Source organism: Lampetra planeri, chromosome 21 (genome assembly GCF_965212315.1).
Source record: "Lampetra planeri chromosome 21, kcLamPlan1.2.h2, whole genome shotgun sequence".
NCBI classification, from domain to species: Eukaryota; Metazoa; Chordata; class Hyperoartia; order Petromyzontiformes; family Petromyzontidae; genus Lampetra; species Lampetra planeri.
This window is the reverse complement of record NC_136127.1, coordinates 2992138-3013528: the sequence shown is the minus strand read 5'-3', so window position 1 is coordinate 3013528 and position 21391 is coordinate 2992138. Positions and strand designations below refer to the sequence as shown.

Here is a 21391-nt window from a genome sequence, read left to right as displayed (position 1 = left end):
CACACTCGCTGTGCTGAAGTAGTCACTACGTTTGTTTATGCGACAAACCCACACCTATCAACCCACACGGTTTACCCCGTATTCTTGTACAGGGAAATTGAGTGTTTAGGTCCATATGGCGTGCAGCCGTTTCAATACGGGCAAACATTTTTTTTTTGTCTATTTGTTTGTGTTTCTCCCTTGTGATGAGACTTTTGTAGGATGAACGTTGAGATTTATAAGGGCACGGGGTGACCACTGAGATCTCAGAATTGGTCTGTAATAAGGTAGGCCACTGATAAGGGATTGACAGGCATGCAAGCCTTAAGAATGTCGAGTGGTGGCGCGTTTAACAACACATTTATATTCACGCAATGCAACCCCCCCGAAAACCCTTTTTATTATCGACACCAAGTGTGTCGTCAGCCCACCAAGCCGGAGACGGGAGATGCCACGGAAGAAAAAAAAAGTCGCTGCTTCGCTGAAGACGGCATTATAAATGCCGGTTTCGTTAATGGTGAAAAACCGGGCTGTTTTTCATTAGGATTTAGACATTTTTGCCACGTGCCTTTTTGGGTCACATATTTCAAAGACAGATTCCACGGTTTGGAGAATCCAGGGCAGCCACCCAAAATTAACTCAGCCATTCGCAGAAGCCGCTGCCGCTTCTGCTCGAAAACACGTGAATGCCGCTTTGCTAAATTTGCACCCGGGGTGAGGACCTCACCGTGGCATGAAGGTCGTGGGGGTAAATTGGCCATACTTCACCGTGCTGGTCCGTGCACGCTGGTGAAGGCGGAAGCATGCGTTTGGGGACTTTGGAGCAAAAGTACAGGAGAATTAGAGTACAACGGTAGATTTTGTTACCGCACTGCCCTCTGCAGCCCACATCACAGCCCCGTCGATAGCCTGCCTGTGCGTGGCAGTCACCCATCCAAGTACTCCACAGGCGCACTCCTGCTTAGCTTCGTGCGATTCGGTCACAGCCCTCCCAAAACGATCTCGCTAAAATTCACAATTCCCCTGTCCGCTTCCTCCTCTCTTCTCGGTCGTGAAAGATTGGCCGTCATCCCACCTTACCGAGCGTTTTCTCTTTGCTCTGGTTGGCCGAGCGGACGACAGGAAGTGACACGCGCTGTTTGGTCCCTCTGATGAACCTTGGGTCATTCTCCGACATCACATCCGGCCCCCCCTTCATGGGCCGGTAGGGGCCGAAGTCGGTGTCGGCGGCCTGCATGGCGTCCTGCTCGCACACGTTCACAAGGGATGCAAACACAAAGACAAAGTTAACCCGTGAAGCCTGTAACAGACCATTGGGGGCAAGTGCTGTTAGCGAGCGCTGATGAAGGTTGGCATGGCAACCTTCATAGGATGGGTGGCCAGCACCACGCCCGGCCACCTTTTTTTTAGCCAGTGCTGATATTTACACAGCGCACCAGGTACTCATTTAAGGCTGAGTCCATCTAGGGGAGACACAGGACCGGTTCAAATGTTCACCGCTATTATTGGTCGTGAGCGGGAATCGAACTTGAGTCGCTGGGTTCGTTGCGCAGCACGGTTTCGGAATCTTTATTAATTGTGGAGAAACCCGATGAGCTATGAAGCTCATTATCACAGATGTCCGGCAGTAACCGCTAACGCTACCCCACTAAGGAGCGTGCACACCCACACACACACACAACGTAACAACACCTTCAACGGAACCTTACTGACGGCAGAGGCAAGTGCTCTTAGCGAGCACCTATAGTGCGGTGCGATCAGCACCATTCCGGAGGTGCCTTTGCGTCTCCTCGGCGCCGATAGCTGAACACACCACACTGTCTTGGCGGCCGACCATGTCCCGCCAGGCACGAGTGCGACTACACGACTGTCATGATAATGCGCAAGGCCGGAAACTGAAGCCAAGGTTTGCGCAATTGATGTCGCCAACACGTCCCTGAGCAACGTGGTGAAGTATGGTCAAATATCTCCCGTGACCGTAAACACACACACACACAGCCCTCAACGCCCCCGCCCTGCAAAGACAAACTTGGCAGGACCCTCCTCCAAAGATTCATGCTGCGTGTAGTCACTTTAAGATGTTTCTTATGCTTTTGTTTGTTGCGGTTGCACCCGAGTCAAGAGCCGCATGGCTCACAGGGTTATACCTAATAAATGAAACTGAAACTGTAACTACAATAATAGAGATACAATTAAAATGTGATTTGTTTGTGTACGTAGTGGTAGGTACGGTACTGCAGGAGGCACAGGCGAACATATGACAGACACAACATTGTTTTGATTAAGTTCATACAAAAACCTATAAACTGAAGTTGACGTAGTAACATCCAACAACGTATCATGATAAAATAGTTGCACTGACCATTTGCACTGTCGACTTAACGCATAACATCACACATTAGTTCCTGAGCAACAGAGTTGCAACAGAGTTGCTCAAGAACTAAATCTAAACAATGTTTTTGTTTTACCAGGTGAGGCCCACTGAGCTATATAGCTCTTTTTCAGAAGTGACGTGCTCACAAATGATAGCTCAATGAAGTAACTTATCATCACGTGGAAATGTATAGCAGCTAAATACTCTAAACGCGTGATGTCAATTCTAATTTTTGAGGGGAAAACTGGAGGACCCGGAGAAGCACAGCAGGCGTCAGGGGTCGGGATCGAACCCACGCCCTCCTGTATACCAGGCGAGGTAGTTAACATCTCGCCACCCTGGCTTACTTGTTTCAGACTCACACGGCCCATCTGGATGCCTCAAGCCGATGCGAGACAAGTCTGTGTGCTACGAGGTCAAGACGGAATGAATGATGCGTACGGAATAATAACGTTATAGGAATGGGAAAAAAACCCACACCCAAAACCATTTTGATTCTCTCCGTACAACTCTCTCTCTGGGTTCGAGCTGAACTCTTTCAGGCATTGGACAGTCGGGATCGAACCCACGACCTCCTGTATACCAGGTGAGGTAGTTAACATCTTGCCACCTCGGTACCACCGAGTCTGAATTACGATGCAGCCTGAGATGTTATTCGAGGCTGCGGTGCGCTGACGAAGACCAACAATGGCGGTGTAACCGTACGCAACGGTGGAGATTTTTTGATCTCCCGGCGTGGCAGCGGCGGTGGAAACGACGCGGTGAGTTTCCCCAAACCTCCCCGCTTGCTCCACCCCGGGTCGCGCCGCTCACCTGCAGGTCGGGCTGGCTGCGCAGTCCGCTGAGCCGCACGTGGGCCCCGCCCGCCGTCGTCGCCGCCGCTTGGGGTCGCGCTGTCGCGGGGCCGGGGTCGTCGACGAGCCGCACGCCGATCACCGTGTGCCGGCGGTTGTCGCGGGCTGCTCGCTCCGCCGCCACTCCTCCTCCACGCTGCCGACCGGCGACGACGACGCCGACGCGGCCGCCGCCGCGACAGCGCCCATTGCCCGCCGGGCCGGCGTTGGCGACAACCGCGCGCGGAGACCGCACGTGGGGCCCGCACTCTGTCGGCACAGGGGAAGAGGGGGAGGGTGAGGAAGGGAGGGGTCGCGCGCGGGGTCACGCGCACGGTGCTGCCAGCCCGCCCACCGCGGTGCCGAGACGCTGACCACCTCGCCCGGCACACGGGAGGTCGCGCGTTCGATCCCGACCCTGACGCCTGTGAATTTGGAGAGCACACGTTTCTCTCCCTGTGGTCGCGTGGATTTTTCACAGGGTCCTCCACATTTAGAATTGACATTGTGCGTTTAAGAGTATTTGGCTGCTATGGAATTTCCAGAACACCGCTCTCTCTCTAACTCTGTAGATTCCACGCTACGACTCCCTGCACAGATCTCCGGGTCGACGGCGCTCGTTACACCACGCTCGCGTGTTTTTAATTTCGAGGACAGCAGAAAGCAATTACTGGATTCCGTTTCAACGCGACGGTGGCCACCCACCCACCCATCACCACCGCCGCAGACACAAAGGGGGAGGTGGGAAATTCTTGGCCGCAACCGATGGAACATCTGGCCACGGGTTTCGTGGCGTCTGGGTCATGTTTTACGGCACTTTTAATTAGCGAAGGGGGGGAGGGCATCGCGTGACGCGAGTACGCCTGCAATTGCGCTCGAACAAATCACCGGTGGCCGCAACGATGAACACGGACGTCTTGGGCAGCAGGCCGCTGCCACCTTTGGGGCCTGCGCGGGGTTCAGAGACGGGCTGGATGATAATAATGTTGGGAGCCAAAACTTATGGGAGGGCAGCCTGATATATCATATACTCTTCAGAGCCCAAGATGAACTTAACCCAGACAAACGAGACTACACTTTGCATTAGAAGTGGCCGAGTCCGCCTATGTATGTGTGTATGTTGAACTTCTTTGGCACCGTACATAGCCAACCGTGCTAACAGTGATCAAGATGCAGAGCAAACGACTACAATTTCACATTCAGGTGGTCCAGCCTGATAACAGCGTCAGGAGTGGTGGCGTGTATCATCGCTGTGATGTCTCCTTCGTATTTGTGGATAGGGGGAACTCCGTCGTCTGACGTTGTACGGTCTGTTCTGGGTGAGCACGGTCGCACACTGGAGAGTTTTTAATTTTACATTTGTGCATCAGGGTGTCCGCATCTGCTGCTGCCATGGTTTATGCAGTGGATGCAGTTTTAGGGTGGACAACGAGCTTCGCGGAAGATCAAAACCCAGGGGATCTTACGCATTGGGTCTTTCACAACCAGGCGTTTGTTTGCGATGTCTTCTGAACGCCACTCAGCTGGCCACTGAGCCTGGGCGAAGGTTCGATTCCCGCTACGACTAGCCAGGAATTCCCCTGACGCGCCACCGGCTCGTCCCACCGCCGGCGAGGCGGAGGGAACGGTTTAAGTTACGTTTCAAGTTCTACTTTGTGCACTCAGGTGAGCAACCAGGGATGGAGTGACCCCGGGGTCACCAAACCGACGAAATCAAAACAAAATAAAGGACAGCACGGGCAGGGGGGGGGCAAATAAACGCAACGCAGTCCTCGGGCGTCAGAGAAGGCCATCACACTTGAGTTGCAATGTTTAAAATAACTAGAATATCAAGGGCCATATGCGAAGGGCTTCTTAGCATTTCGTGCCTTGCCGGTCGCAGCCACTGATGTCCGATCCCGACCCTGAGGCCTGCCGTATATTTGGAGTTTGCTTGTCTCTACCTGTGGTCGCGCAGATTTTTTTTCCCTCTACATTTAGAATCAACGTGCATTTTAGAGTTTCAATTTTTACACGAGGATAAGCCACTTCGTTGAGCTATCGTTTGTGACGATAGCTCTAAATAGCTCTGGGCATTAGCTGCTGAAATAAAATAAAAAGTTTGGTTTATATTTCATGGCAGTCAAACTCATAAAAATTTTTTTACTCAGAGTGAATTTTTTTGTCAAATGTAACTACTTTTGGGGGCAGTCATTAGCGAGCGACCATGCTGAGACCATCACCTCTGCTAACCGCGAGAAGACGCTTGTACCCCGATGTAGCCCCACACCCGGTTTCAAACCCTCCGCTCCCAACGCCGGCCACAGTGTCAACCTTCGCACAAACGCCATGTTCAAAGTTGCCGGTTGGAACATCTAAAGTATGTACGGGTTCATCAAAGTCGTGCCGATTACAACCGCGCACAGGGACATCCCATTCTAACGAGCAACGGCGAAAAGATTGCACAGCACAGCGCCTTATTAAGGAGGGGAATGAATCAGCCGTCCCCGTAATTTGCCGAATCGTCGCAATCCAGGATCACGATCCGATTCCATTCAATGCAGCATGTAGGAATCGAAGAACATGGACCGCTGCACACGTGTATCGTGGGCTCAAGAATTCTATTTGTAAAGACCGTGCTTCATAAAACACAAGGCGTGCGGGGGTTGTGTGTATGTGTACGACACTCGTTTAAGAGTTACGCTCAGTGAGAGAAATCCATTTACCCTTGGGCCCCCCCCCACGGCTTCTCAAAGCCCCCCCCCACCCCCCGTCGCCCCCTCCCTCTGCGTGACTCACTCAGCAAACTCGTGGAAGGTCACGCGACCCCGGTGTATGGCACCGCAGTGACAAATCCGCGGCCGAATAATCTAGATTATTTCAAAAGGTTCGCTTTTTCGTTCGGTGATTTCTTGTTTCTTTCTTCCTTCGAGGTAAACTAAAAATATTAAATAATTTTTTTTACATTTTATTTTACCAGGTAAGGCCCACTGAGCTATGCAGCTCTTCTTCAGAAGCGAGCTGGCCACAAATGATAGCTCAAATAAGTGGCTCATCACGTGGAAATCTACAGTCGGCAAAACAATATAAAACGCCTGACGTCGATTCTAAACGTGGAGGAGAAAACAAAAATGGCCCGGAGAAAAATCCACACGACCGCGGGCAGAGAGAGACACGCAAAAACTCAAAATGTACAGCAGGTGTCAGGGTCGGGATCACACCTACGACCTCCTGTATACCAGGCGAGGTAGTTAACATCTCCTAGCCACCGTGATGATGAGAGAGAGGCACGCAAAATTCTAAATATACAGCAGGCGTCCAGGTCGGGATCACACCCATGACCTCCTGTATACCAGGTGAGGTAGTTAACATTCTAGCCACCATGATCATGATGAAAGAGAGAAAGAGGCATGCAAAATTCCAAATATACAGCAGGCGTCAGAGTCGGGATCGAACCCACGACGAGGTGGTTACCATCTCCTAGCCACCGTGACCTTCCAAAGTGGTACCGTGAATTCCCCAGAACATGATTGCGCCAACTCGCTCGGTCGCAATCCAAAAACTTTGCCTCCTTCTCCTCTCAATCTCTCTGGCTGTCGCCAAAAACACAACTTTGGGAATTCCACTGGGAGCTGTGGTGCAAGGCCCCCCCCCCCCCCCCCATAAATCCAGCGCTTTTTGGTGTGCGATGTCGGTGGATCTCACACACGGGCAGAGATCACAGAGCCGTGGGTTGAGCGGCTCACACCCAGCAGAATATGGAAGTACAGCAAGTAGGTCCACTCACCACCAATGCATTTTTTTTTGGTAGCAGTCAGCCCCTTCCCCCTTCTGCTTTGAAAGTGCATTTCCCATTGATCACATTCCGTCCGCCGCCACGATCAGAAAAATACATACAAATACACAAAAGCAGGGCCCTCTTTAAAAGACTCTTGAGACTGGTAATTCACATTGTATTAATATATCTGGCGTCGAACCCACGGCGGCCTCCTGCGTACCAGGCCAGGGAGATAACATCAAACGCACCGCATTTAATTTGAACGTATCAGGTAATAGTCATTTAAGTAACGCGCGTGAATACATCACAAGGTTCCCATTAGTTTACAGGTGGTTTTGTTTTGCGAGTGGCAGAAGAGCCTCTCTGGGTCACTGCGAACGTCAACGCGCAACTCCGCAGACATGCGGGCGGCGTCGCCTGCGGTTCGTGCGGCGCACTCCGAACCCGGCGACCCGGAGTGCAATTGCCGGGGCACCGCTCACATCAGTGTCGAGCGACATGTGAGCCGGTGCCGGCTCACCCTTCCAACCAAAGCCCCCACGCTGCCCAACGTGGAGTCATTACGCTCACACGACCACCCCCGCTCTGCCCGCCACCATGACTAGCAGTCCCGTAAGGAGCACTGAAAGTAAACTGAACTATTTTTTAAATTTTATTTTACCAGGTAAGGCCCACTGAGCTATACAGAAGCTCTTCTTTCAGAAGCGACCTGGCAATCACAAATGATAGCTCAACGAAGTGGCTCGTCGTCATGTGGAAATGTACAGCAGCCAACGACTCTAAATGCATGACGTTCATTCTAAATCTGGAGGGGGGGAAAGTCTACGCGACCACGGAGAGCGAAAACTACAAACTCCAAATAAACAGCAGGCCTCAGGGTCAGGATCGAACCCACGACCTCCTGTATACCAGGTGAGGTAGTTAACATATTCTAGCCACCGTGATCATGATTAGAGAGAGAGAGAGATACACGCAAACTCCAAATATACAGCAGGAGGCGTCAGGCTCAGGATCAAACCTCCGGCCTCCTGCACACCAGGCGAGGGAGAAAACATCTCGCCGCTGCGGCGCCCCTTGACAAAAGGCTGCAGATGATGATTGTAATATTCAGACAGACGGGATGATGCAGGAAGGACTAGTGTCTCTGGCCGCAACCCCCAGTGTGGCAGAATAAACGTCCGTTTTGTTCCCTTAGGACAAAAAAATACCTTCAGCACGTCGTCAAATTAGGCCGAAATATGTCCCCCCCTTGCCGCCGAGGAAAATGAACAAACTAACCACCGCTGACAGCCAAACAATAAAGCCGCTCATTAGCATCTTGTCATACAGCGGGTGACCCCCGTGACGCTCATGTGTGCGTGTATGTCTGTGTGTGTGTCGAGGTGTGTTCGATTCCCACTCACGGCCAACACCATTGACGATTATCTGCACCGGTCCTGGGCCTCCCCTACGTCGACTCAGCCTGAGCACCTGGTGCGGTGTGTAGTAAACATCGCCACTGGGGAGACAAAGGCGGCCGGGCGTGGGGCTGGCCACCCACCCACCTGCTCGTGTGCCGTGCCGGCCTACATAGGTGCTGCTACTCGCTCACAGCACTTGCCCCAACAGTCTGCCAAGGCTACACGGGGGATCTTTGTGTGTGCGCGCGGGCGCGTTAATGTACATGTACTTCAAAGCAAGTGCACCTAGCCTGGTGCCAGCGCCGTGGTAACGTCACCATCATCTTGGTGTCGAATGGTAGTTGCTGTTGTCGGTGTTGGTGTTTGTCTGATGTGTGTTTGTGAATGTTTATTTCCAAGTTAATAGGCGCTCGCTAACAGCACTTGCCCCCTATAGTTTTTAAAGCTAACAAGGCGGGGGGGGGGGAGTCCTTTGTCTTTGTGTGTCCACACAAGTGGACGAGTGGGACAGCGGTTAGGGCGGTGCAGGATTGCACGCGTTACAACACTTCTGGTACGGATGTCTCGCCCATCAATCGCTGCTGCGATGGCCAAACAAACACCGGGGCTCCCACTCGGCTCGACTGATCGATGGCCCTCAATCCAGCAGTGGAAATTCCACATTCGCCACGGCGGGCGCCAGCCAGGCCCTCGCTCAATGCCGTGATTTAAGCCCGACGTGCCTGGCTCCGTAGACTTCTCGTGTGTGTGTGTCTGTGTGTGTGTCTGTGTGTGTGTATCTGTGTGTGTATCTGTGTGTATCTGTGTGTGTATCTGTGAATGTGTATCTGTGTGTATATCTGTGTGTGTGTGTGTATCTGTGTGTGTGTGTATCTGTGTGTGTGTGCATCTGTGCGTGTATCTGTGTGTGTGTATCTGTGTGTGTGTGTCTCTGTGTGTGTGTGTATCTGTGTGTCTGTATCTGTGTGTCTGTATCTGTGTGTGTATTTGTGAGTGTGGGGAGCGGTGGTGTAGCGGTTAGCGCGCTGCGCTATGAACCCGGCGACACGAGTTCGATTCCCGCTCACGGCCAACACCAGTGACGATTATCTGAACCGGTCTCGGGCGTCCCCTAGGTCGACTCAGCCTCAAATGAGTACCTGGTGTGGTGTGTAAACATCGCCACTGGGGAGACAAAGGCGGCCGGGCGTGGTGTTGGCCACCCACCCCCCCATCGTGTGCCGTGCCGGCCTTCATAGGTGCTCGCAAACAGCACTTGTCCCTACAGTCAGTAATAGGCTACACGGGTGATCTTTGTCTTTGTAATGCGTGAGCAGGGCAATCCATTTACAGACGCCCACCGATTTCCAATGCGCCTCTTCTCAACGCAACCACGCAAAGATCAGGGGTTGGGGTTCAATTCCGCTACGCGTGCGCCCACACTGGCGAGAGATGCGGGAGGCTTTGAAACAAAACGCCGGGGTCTTCCCCATCATTCGATTTTCTCTTTGGGGCACGGCACCCCCCCCCCCCATGGCCTTCTGGGAGTGAATCATTCCATCGGCATTGATTCAGCGCAAGCAACGGGAGGCGGCTGTCACAAACCGTCTACCCGGATTCCCCCACAGTGACGTTGATGTTTATTTTGCGTCGTCACCACTGTAGTGAGTTCGCCAAAGGGCTGTCGAGTTTCGCTAAGTGAAAGTTATGCACGTGCGTGCGTTTTGAACTTCTTTCGCACCGTACGTAGCAAACCGTGCTCATCGGAGGCGCTGGGGGACGATGACAAACTCACACACAAAACTGCTCCAAAGTAACGAGTTTGTCAATGTAGATGATTTCAAAGTGCTCATAACCTCCCCAGTGGGGCCTTTCCTAACGATGCGAAGGAAGAGCGTTCCAGACGGCCGCAGGAGCAGCGCGTCTGGCCACGTGACAACGGGCAGGGCGTGTGCGCGGGCTGACAGCGGCTTCTCTTGGTTGTGTGCAATGTTTATTCTGCTGCTGCTGCTACGCTAACAGGTCATTGTGTGGCGAGGTGTCGCGCGGCGTGTACCGCCTGTTCAAACAGCAGGACACGGCGGGTGGGAGGGAACTCGACAGCAGCTCCCCCCAAACTCTCGCACAAAGCAGAGTTACGAATCTTTAGGTCAGCGGTATCCTGAACCTTTACCGCAGCCTTGCACCACCCACCTCTCTTTAAAAAGTAATGCACAATGTTAATAAACACAGGGTTTCGATGAAACAAAGTCAGCTGTTACTTACGTGCGCGTGCTTAAATTGTGTTTTTAGATTATTGACTTTCGAAAAAAAACACATCTGGCCACGTCTCGCACACCCCCAGAAAGGGCATCTCGCAGTTTACTGAAAGCAGTGGTTCTTCTTAACCTGGGGTGCACCTCGCGACCCCCAGGTTAAGAAGAGTCACTGCTTTAAGTAAACTCCATAAGGAACCCGCAATGTACACACACACGCGCCCTCCTACAACCGGACAAAGAATCCACCACGTTAGCCTTTTGACAGACCGTTGTGCCACGTTAGCGAGCACCTAACATGGAGTAGGTGTAGACAAACCCCCCCCCGGCCACCTTTGTATCTCCACTGCTGCTGTTTACTACACCACCGCACCAGGAACTACGACATCTAATGCCGAGTGGACCTTGCCGAGGCCCAGGAGCAGGGTTCAGACAATTGTCACCGATGTTGGTTGTGAGCGGGCAGGGGAAGAGAACGCTCTGGTCCCCCCCGAGTTCGTGGGGGGCAGTGCGCTAACCGCGGCGCCACCGCTCCCCACTGACAACACAGACACAATTATCTCCCGCGAAGTGCTAACAGACTGTAGGAGCAAGTGCTGTGAGCGAGCACCTATGAAGGCCGGCACGGCACACGAGGGGGTGGGTGGCCAGCACCACGCCCGGCCGCCTTTGTCTCCCAAGTGGGGATGTCTACACACGCGCCAGGTACGCACTTGAGGCTGAGTCGACCTAGCGGAGGCCCAGGCCCGGTTCAGATATAATCGCCCCACTGATGTTGGCCGTGAGCGGGAATGGAACCCGGGCCGCCGGGTTTGTAGCGCGGCGCGCTAACCGCTGCACCACCGCTCTCGAGACACACACCCACACTTACACACACCCACACTTACACACACACAGAGTGTTACAGTCAGGTTACAGACTCAACTCAACTGTCAAACCACTTGCTAACTCTTGCCAAATCATTCCCCCCTCTCCCCCCAGCCTCCATCCGTTGTGAACAAGCACTGGAAGGAGATTAAACCGGAGTGGTGGAATGTGCTTAGTCGTGTGTAAAATGTGCAGCGGCCACAAACACACACGGAGGGGGGATGATGGGGGGGGGGGACTTGGTGGCATCGGCGGTGTTGACACTCCCGAGAGCGGAAACGCGAGACAAGCCCAGGAGGGGAGAGGGAGGGAGACAGGGAGACAGAGAGAGAGAGAAAGTGGTTAGGGTACGGTACGCTGCACGCAATGACGAACTCTCACACACAGAACATCGAGGCGAGATTGGTGGTGGGTCCATGCGGACGCGTCCCGCAAATCCGTGGCGCGCCGCGCGGCTCGGAGTTTAACCTCGACTTTTTATTTCACCAGGTAAGGCCCACTGAGCTGTCTAGCTTTTTTTTTAAAATCAGAAGCGACCTGGCTATCACGAAGGATGGCACGACGAAGTGGCCTATCGCGTGGAAATTTGGAGCAGGAAAAGACCGAACCGCGTGATCCCGATTCTAAATTTGGAGGGAGAAACCGGAGGATCGGGGCAAAACATCCACGCGACCAAATGTACAGCAGGCCTCAAGGTCGGGATCGAACCCACGACCTCCCGTATACCAGGCGACGGAGTAAACATCTCGCCACCGTGGCCCCCGGAGTGCCACGTGTTACGGGAGGTTAACAAAAACACAATCACCAACTACAGGGGAAGCGCGCGGGCACCTGACGAGCGGTCACAAATTAATCCGCGATAAATTCTCTGATTACGAGGTTACACGGGGGTTTTTTCCCCCCCAAAGAACCAAGGGGCGCATATCTGAGTCCACCTCGGGGAAGCCCAGGACCGGTTCAGATGATCGTCACCGTTGTTGGTCGAGAGCGGGGGATTGAGCTCGGGGTAGCTGGGTTCGTAGCACAGCGCGTTAACCGTTGCACGACCACTTCCCACATGTATGCCGCACACACACACACGCGTACACAGACCCCCTCCCCCCATGGTCTTTAATAGGATGTTGGGAAAGTGCTATTAGCGAGCACCAATTAAAGCCAGTATGGCACACGAGGGAGTGGGTGACCAACACCATCCCTGGCCACCTTCGTCTCCACAGCTCTGATGTGCGCACACCTCACCAGGTATTGAATTAAGGCCGGGTCGACTTTGGGGAGGCTTCGGACAGGTCGAAATATGCCACCGATGTTGGCCATGAGCAGGGACTGAACTCGGGCCGCCGGGTTCGTAGCGATGCGCGCTAACCGCTGCACTAACCAAGAGGGCTCCACCACACGTGTTCAAACACACGTGCATCCGCGCGCACACACACACACGCGCAGAGACACACAGACACACACACATGCATGTCTACTACTTTCCCCCGAAGCTGCAACACGTTCACACCCGTGGCTCCGGGCGCTCATTAAACGGCCGTTGAATTCCACACCTTTGGAGCCGAGGGGATTGTGAGAGAAGCCAAGTAGGCAAAACAAAAGACGGCGGGGCTCGATGGGGACCCCCGATGGGCTCCCCAACGACCCCCCTGATGAAGCCCCTATGACCCCCGACGGACCCCCCGATGGTGAGTGAACGAGTGAGTGAACAAGTGAGTCTACGAGAGAGTGAGTGAGTGAGTGAACAAGTGAGTCTACGAGAGAGTGAGTGACCGAGTGAGTCTACGAGAGAGTGAGTGACCGAGTGAGTCTACGAGAGAGTGAGTGAGTGAACGAGTGAGTCTACGAGCGAGCGACGAGTGAGTCTACGAGAGGGACTTTTTGGGTCCGGCACACTGATTAGCACGGTTGGCTACGTGCGGTGCGTAAGAAGTTCAACGTACGTGCAAACATACATTTCATTTCGGCCAATAATTCCTATTTGACTCGCCACATTTAATAAAAAAAAATGAAGTTATGTAAACCACCCTCATTAAACTACCCTATCCCTATAATCTAAATGCCCCCCCCCCTCCCGAAAAAAACCTCATAGCTGCGTGAAATAAAATAGTGTTCCCGTAATATTAATCATTTAGTACGAGTGGCATTTCGAGAGAGAAGTGAATGCATTTTGTCACCAGCGGTGGGTGTCCTCGGAGGTCCGTGGGAATATTTTAACTATAATCACCCAGGAATGTCATTAACGCTCGTGACGTCACTCCACATCGACCAGCCCCCCTCATTAATAATCATGAACAGGTGACATCACTCCACATGGACCCCCCCTCATTAATAATCATGAGCAGGTGACGTCCTCCAAATGGACACCCCCCCCCATTCATAATAATTAGCGGCTGACGTCACTCCACATGGGGGCCCGAGGCGCCTCCTCCCCCCTCCTCGGCGTCAACTTACAACCCTCACGACAAAGGCAGAAAACCCTCACGTCATCACGCGATCTCCGTCACGCTGTTGAGACATCAAAGTAAAAAGGACGTCGTGATAAACAAGGGATTATAACCTTAAAATGAAAAAAAGTCTGTGTCACCGCGGTCTTACAAATTGCACACGAATTGATGCAATGATTATCACGTCGCGGTCTGCCTTTCGCTTGCAAGCTTCAGATTTACTGCAATACACCCGTCATTGGACGGGCAAAAGGCGAGTTTACAATAATTACCCCCGTCCCCTCCTCGCCCATCCAGCGCTCCAATGAACGTTCGTGAATCAGGGTCACGATCCGATTGAAGAATTGACTCTGCGTTGCCTCGTTCGCAACAATTCTCACTTCACGTCCGTCTCGTGCGCATCGTTTTAGCTTGCGAAGGCATCTCAACAAAAGTCACGTCAGAATTTCGTCCGCGCATAATTTGCACGCGTCGCAAACAATGGATTGCCATCTGCGAGATATGATGCATACCGTGGGGAGCTCTGCATCATGCCTAGTTTAAAATTAATTCAAAACTAGTTAAATTACCGCATTTACGTGCAAGTGAAAATCATTCGCATACAAACAATGCCCCCAGTCGCCACACATCTAAAACAGCTCGGGCAGCACTGAAAAGTAAATACAAATTATTTTCCGTGTGTTGCCACGGTGGTGAGATGTTAACTACCTCGCCTGGTGTACAGGAGGACGCCGGTTCGATCCCGGCCCTGACGCCTGTATGTATTTGGAGTTTGCATATTCGCGTACATTTTTCGCCGGGTCCTTCGGTTTTTCCCTTCCACGTTAAGAATCAACGTCACACGTTTAGAGTAGTGGGCTTGCTGCAGATTTCCACACGATAAGCCACTTCGTGGCGCTCTCATTTGTGGCCAGGACCCTTCTGATAAAGAGCTCAGCGAGCCTTACCAGGTAAAATAAAAAATAAAATGTTTCTCGTTTTTTATTTATATTCACCACATGGCTCAGGGCGAGCTCGCGAACTGCAACACGGAGCCAGACCCGCGAACAGCCTGCCTTTGAACTCCAAGCTGGAGGTAAAACTGGATTCTCATGTGTTACATGTTTGATCGTCTTAACCGCGGGATACCGGGGAATGCGCAAACAAAGAAATAGTCGTCACACAAAGCAGCGGGCGGCCAAACATCTCGACCCTGCGATCCGCTTACTAAAAACATATTCCCGTTGGCCGCGAGTGCGCGTGACGTCACAACGCGCGACGTCACAACGTGCGCGTGACGTCACAGCGCGCGCGTGACGTCACAGCGCGCGCATGACGTCACAACGAGCGCATTCTCCAAACGCCGAGCATCGTTGTGAGTGCAGCGGTGGTCGGCCGCGCTGCCGGTTCCCTGCGGAGTTCTGAATTTAGAAATTGACGGGAGCACCCCAGGAGGACTCTCAAGTCTGGCTCAGCTGCCAGGGGCGGAGTGGTGCCTCGGGCTCTGCTCCAACTTCCACGGATTTCTCTCTCCGTTTCAACAAGTGACGTTGAAAAGTAAAAAAAAAAGTTGTATCCGAACGCTAAGCATTATCCGCATATCCATGGAGCCGTATTTCAGTGGCCCGGCAGCCGCGTGTAGCTTGCGAGCCAGCGGTCTGGACACGCGTGCGGCTACCTGGCTCTGCCCTTTACATACGTACGATTAGCACGGTTGGCGATGTACGGCGCGAAAGAAGTTCAACATACATAGCATGCGTACATATACGTGTCCAGTGGCTACAAGGGCTGAGAAACTTTAGTCGACGCGAAGTGGGGTGCTGATCATCCCGAGTGGCGGTGCTGATCCAGTGGTGGAAATTCCACAGGGCGTGTGAGGAATACAAGCTGCAGCGTGTACAATATTGTCAGCCAATGCAGCCGAGCTGCATTGGCTTTCGGTTGCCGAACGAGCACATTATAAGGTCGCACTCATTACACAAGAAGCTTTTGCCACAAATTAACCACAATACCTTGCGGATCTCGTCAAGGAGCATAAACCATCACCACGTGAACTCCGGTGGTCATCCTCGCAGCAGCAGCAGCAGCAGCAGCTTTTGGCTGGTCGTCGAACAAAAGACGGTGGTCACCGCATCAACCGCTTTCAGACACGGACTAACTCACTCACCCGCTTAAACAGCAGAGAGGAAACGCACAACTCAAGCGCACTTACAGGAGATATATCCCCTCTCGCCCTCCGCTGAAGAGCGGTCACCGCCTCCACAGCAGCAGAAGCAGCAGAAGCAGCAGAAGCATCTCGCACACGAACCCACCACGGGACAACGCGACTCCGCCCGCGAAACGCGACACGCGGGACACTCGACCCTCGGGTTCCCATGGAGTTTCCGCGCACCACCAGCGACTCGTGGGGGGGGGGGGGGGATGGTGCCCTCATCCCTCACCCCTGCCGGCGTTGGCATGCCAGCGCCACTGCCGCCGCCGCTGTTATTGTTATCGTCGTCGTTGTCATCGTTAGCGGAGCTCAGTCGATCTTGGGTTCATCCGCGCTAACGAGGTCGAGCGCGCCGCAAAACACGTGGACGACCGCTCCCGCCGGGAGAAAAAAAAGAATACAAATACAGAATTAAAAACAAACAACCCCCCGGATGTTTCCCCAACGACGACCGCTGCGACGGGGTGGGGGGGGGGAGACTTCGAGTGAACGCTCCGGCCGAGCGGACAACACAGCTGTCCAAATAAGCCGCGTGTTTGCGGCCGGCGCTCAGTCCGCAACGACACTCGCACACGCCTGTGTTAACCACGTGCGCGCGCGTCGACCACGTGGGCGCGCACGCTGCGCACAACCACCAATTGCCACCAAGTGACAGTCTTCTTCTTTCGTGTGGCTGCTGATGTAGATGCAGAGCAACAAGTGAAACTTATGGCGGGACCCCGGGGTCCTATAAGCCCCCGGCTCTCGCGTAAACTGCGTTGCGACGTCATTGTACGTCTGCTGAAGGCGAACGACATGGCAAGATATTCCTCTCGACGAGCTCTACACGATGCACTAATCAAAGTTTCAAAGTTTTGTTCATGACGACAGCAATTTTGGCAACGACGGGGGCTTGGTGAAGAACGAGAGGATTGATTTCTGGTGGGTCGCGGCGTTTGTGTGTGCGGTGGGACGGAGTCGCCAAAAATTAATTAGTTAATTACGATTCTGACTTCCGTTTATTCGGGACCCCGGAGTCCCGCCATGAGTTTCATCCACAATTTCACATTCAGGTGGGTCGAGACAGATAATATAATCGAGACAGATAATATAATCGCGTCAGAAGTAGCGAGCGGAGTTCATCATCATCGCTGCGATGTCTCCTTCTTCGTATTTGTGGATCGGGGTATTGCGTCGTTAAACATTGTCCGGTGTCTGTTCTGGATTGACCACAGTCGCAGACTACTGGAGAGTTTTTAACTTTCGAATTGTGCATCAGGGTATTCACATCTACTGCCATCGTTTGTGCAGTGGATGCGGTTGACAAACGCCCACAGAGCTCATGCCAGCGTAGGTGCAATCCGGGACCACGTGAAGAGTTTCTGGTAGGAGGTCACCGGGTTAACTGACGGAGATGACTGACAGATGCACGAAAGTGTAAAGATAAATACAAAGGTACCCACCTCCCACCAACCCTCATAAAGCCTTTAGACTGTTGGGGCAAGCAGTGTTAGCGAACACCTGTTAAGGTCGAGGGAATACGTGTGGCCACAACATTACATTCCCCCCTGCCACCTTTGTCTCTCTGGTGCTGGTGTTGACACCGTTGCAGCTAATCGTTTATAGGCCGAGTTAACATAAGCAATTGGCGGTGACGTCACCAACGCACTTGTGCCAGGCCACGTGAAGTGTCGAATGCCCGCTGGCAGGTCACGGGACAGATCCAGGTGGTACCATGGGTTGACTGACCGAGATGACTGGCAGACGCACAACCACTCGCTCACTCACACACACACTTACATTGCACAGCGCTTTACGTATTCGCAGGCGGTTGGCGGCAATGCTACACGTGGCGCGTGGAGGCAGCGAGGACGGTTGGTGGACCGCACAAACATCGTGAAACTCCCTTCCCTGTTGGCGTCGAGGAGGTGCCGTGAAATGGGCTCGCCAGGAGAAGGCGGTAACAGCAAAGTGCGGACCAATATCATCCGTTCCTTGTGTGTGCGATCGAGTGTTGTCCCCTCTCCCGCAAATGTTAGAACAAATTAATATGCTGAAAACATCTTCATATATAGAGAAGCCTGAGAGCTTGGGCAATTGTTGGCAGAGCCAGCTGACCGCCTGGCTGCTGACTTCACTGTGGTTCCGCCTCAGCGAATGCGAGATGCAATTTTCGAAAACAACAGCGTTATATATAACGAAACACAATTCCCACGTACGCACTCAGCCCTGGGGCTGATTGAGTTACCTGGGGGTGCAAGTGACGATGTTTGATGAAGCTTCAATGGGCTGTCGGCTCGGGCGATAAACATCATCCTCACATTGCAGATTCACCTTACTGGTCCATCCGGTTTAAAAAAAAAACTTTTGTCATTGAAAAACAAGAATAATTTCACGAGACTGAGTGACTTCAAGTTTTCTGTATTGCCACAAAAAGTGGAGAATCACCGTGGCCCACTGAGGCGTATGCTCACTTTTTTTTGTTTACACACAGAGACCTGGTTCACTTTGGCCAAAGTTAAATTACTGCCGCTGTTGGGAACCACCGTGCGGTAAGCGGTGGGGGGGGGTAGCTTGAAGTGTGGATCTGTAAGGCCCCCCCTCCCCCCCAAAGCTGGTGGTCTTTGGCTCCCCCCTTGTGACTCTTGGGTGTTTAATTTGCATGGACATCATTCCCTCCCACGCCCATCCTCGCGATTCAATCAACTGGGGCGCCACGGTGGCGAGATGTTATCTGCCTCGCACGGTATGCACGAGATCGTGGGTTCGATCGCGGCCACGATGCCTGCCGTATATTTTGAGTTTGCGTGTCTCTCTTTCTCTCGGTGGTGGCGTGGATTTTTCTCCGAGTCTTCCGGTTTTTCCCTCCACATTTAGAATCGACATGCGCTTAAGAGCCGTATAGCTCAGTGGGCATTACCTGGTAAAATAAAATAAAATAGTTGAATTGCCCTCGTTTGTATTGTCCATCTCTAGGTGGTGTCCCACCTGTTTTGTGTCATTCAATTGCACCGTGCCTACCTCGCATAATGTGCATAGCACGTAAATAAATCAAGTATTACGTGCAAGTTTCGATGCAATGTATAATAATGAGTGGAGAGAAAAAAATCTGCTTTAATCGCTGAATGCATGAAGTGTAAAAGCTCTATTCCTTTCATGACAAATTTAAAGCAGAGAGTGTGGTGTGATGGATGGATGGGTGGTTGAACTGCGAAGTGGGTGCACGGGTTGTTAGAATAGTTCAACAGATGGATGGATGAATGGATGGATGGACGTAAGGGCAGATGAACGAGAAAGTGGATGAACGTTTGGGTGAATGGACGGGTGGAATGCCAAGCGGACAGACGGATAACCGAATGGAATTCCACGGGGTGCGTAGTCGTTCCGCGGACAAGCTGTCGTCACCGTCAACAACTAACTCGCTGGACGCAGGGGAGGTAGTGACCGAGCGGTGCGACACGGGCGCCACGACTATCCGCACGCCCGCCTGTACGCTCACGATGGTGACGGCTGTGGCGATCGACAGCGGTGGAAGCCGTCTGCTCTGCAGGACGGGGATTTATGGCTGGGAAAGAAGGGGGGGGGGGTAGCTCTAGATATTTGCCCGAGGGTTTGCGCCGAGACAAATGGTGCCAGCCGACGGCGGCTGTGGCGGTGGCGGCGTTGACGTGCAGCGGCCCCGGAGGGCAAACGTCTTCGCTACGAGGTTTGGCGGATCGCAGCAGAACAAATTTAATTTCATAATTGGAGTTTCGGAAACGTCTAAAAATTGCCAATGCTCGTACAATTATGACACGACTATTAAATTATCTGCCCTGTATTTGTCTGCTATATATGTCCACGTGATAAGCCGCTTCGTTAAGCTATAATTTGTGGCCAGGCCGCTTCTCAAAAATACCGAAATAGCTCAGTAGGCGTCACCTATTAAAATAAAATTGTTGAGTTTAGACTTCCCACAAAGCGGTACGTTTTTCTCCAATCTTAGATATACGAAGCGACGAGTGGACCCCCGCGAAAAGCGATTCGAACTCCCCCGGTCTCCCGAGTGACACCAGAATCCTGCGAGTGAATCACACGGCACACGCGCTCACACTCGCCCGAGCTCACCGGCCCTCGCAAGCAAAGAATCAGGATGTGTATTTATCCTGAAGGAATCCAATGAGCTATAAAGCTCTTTTTCACAGATGTCCAGTAGTGGCAGGTCAGAACGTGACAACAAATACAAACACACGGGAGGAGTGCAAATTATACGAAAGGGGAACAAATCACTTTAAAAAGAAATAAAAATTAATATATTTTTTTATCTTACTAGGTAAGGCCCACGGAGCCATTAGCTTCTTTTTGGCAAGTGACCTGGCCACAAGTGATAGCTCAACAAAAGTGGCTGATCACGTGGAAATCCACAGCATATACTAAATAATCAAAATAATCTCCATGCATGTTTTCTAAATGTGGAGGGGAAACCCTGGAGGGGACTGGAATAACAACAAAAATCCACGCGACTACAGGGAGGAAAAAAAGAGACACGCAAACTCTAAAAACTGTCCAATTCAGCCGTGTTTCTAAATGTGGAGGGGAAAACCGTAGGACCCGGGGAAAACATCCACGCGACCATGGGGAGAGAGAGAGAAAGAGAAAAACACGCAAACTCAAAACACTGCAATCCAGCCAGGCACATCGCTGTGCTAGTAAGAGATACAACACAGACACTGACACTCTGTTGGCCCCTACTCTGATAAACACTGACATTGAAGGTGTCTTTAAACTCTACTTTACAACAGAGGACGTGTTTGGTGATTGCGAGCAGGGAAAGAGTACAGTAGATTTAACAACACACACCACACACACGCCCGAAGGCAGGCATTGCAAGCGCGAAAGAAACCGAGATCAAAACCAACGGCTCCGTGCGAAGTGGCTCGGCAGAAATTCTTCACGTATTCATCAAGTTTGGGGAAAAAATGAAATGCACACGCGTGGGTTTTATGCAACAGGATTTGGGCAAAACCTTGATGGACGTTGCCGTTTTTTTTAATCGGGCCAAGTCACTAACAGCAACGGAACGTGACAATGAAGTGAGTTCCGATTTAAAGCTTTCGTGACTGCAGGGATTCATCTTCTTGGTTCTTTCGGTAAAGTCACGTAGGAGGGAAATAATAGAATAATAAAAATATAACATAATAAAATACAATTCTCACGACGTTTCGGCCACAACGCAAGCAGCCGTCCTCAGGTGAAGAACAGGGCTGTCGGAAAGACAGCGTCTTTGTATTTTATTATGTTTAATTTTTATTATTTTATTATTTCCCTTCTACGTGACTTTACCGAAAGAACCAAGA

At 52.2% G+C, this 21391-nt stretch overlaps 1 protein-coding gene across 1 annotated transcript in view; it reads right to left on the bottom strand.

Annotated features, from left to right (window-relative positions):
- LOC144724779 (uncharacterized) overlaps positions 1-21391 on the bottom strand; it is a 146952-nt gene that overhangs the window by 65326 nt on the left and 60235 nt on the right. Inside the window, exons 3-4 of the mRNA XM_078604166.1 lie at positions 3167-3456; positions 1060-1222 (exon numbers count right to left, since the gene is read on the bottom strand). Coding sequence (XP_078460292.1) covers positions 1060-1222; positions 3167-3456 — 453 coding nt within the window. The remainder of the gene's footprint in view (positions 1-1059; positions 1223-3166; positions 3457-21391) is intronic.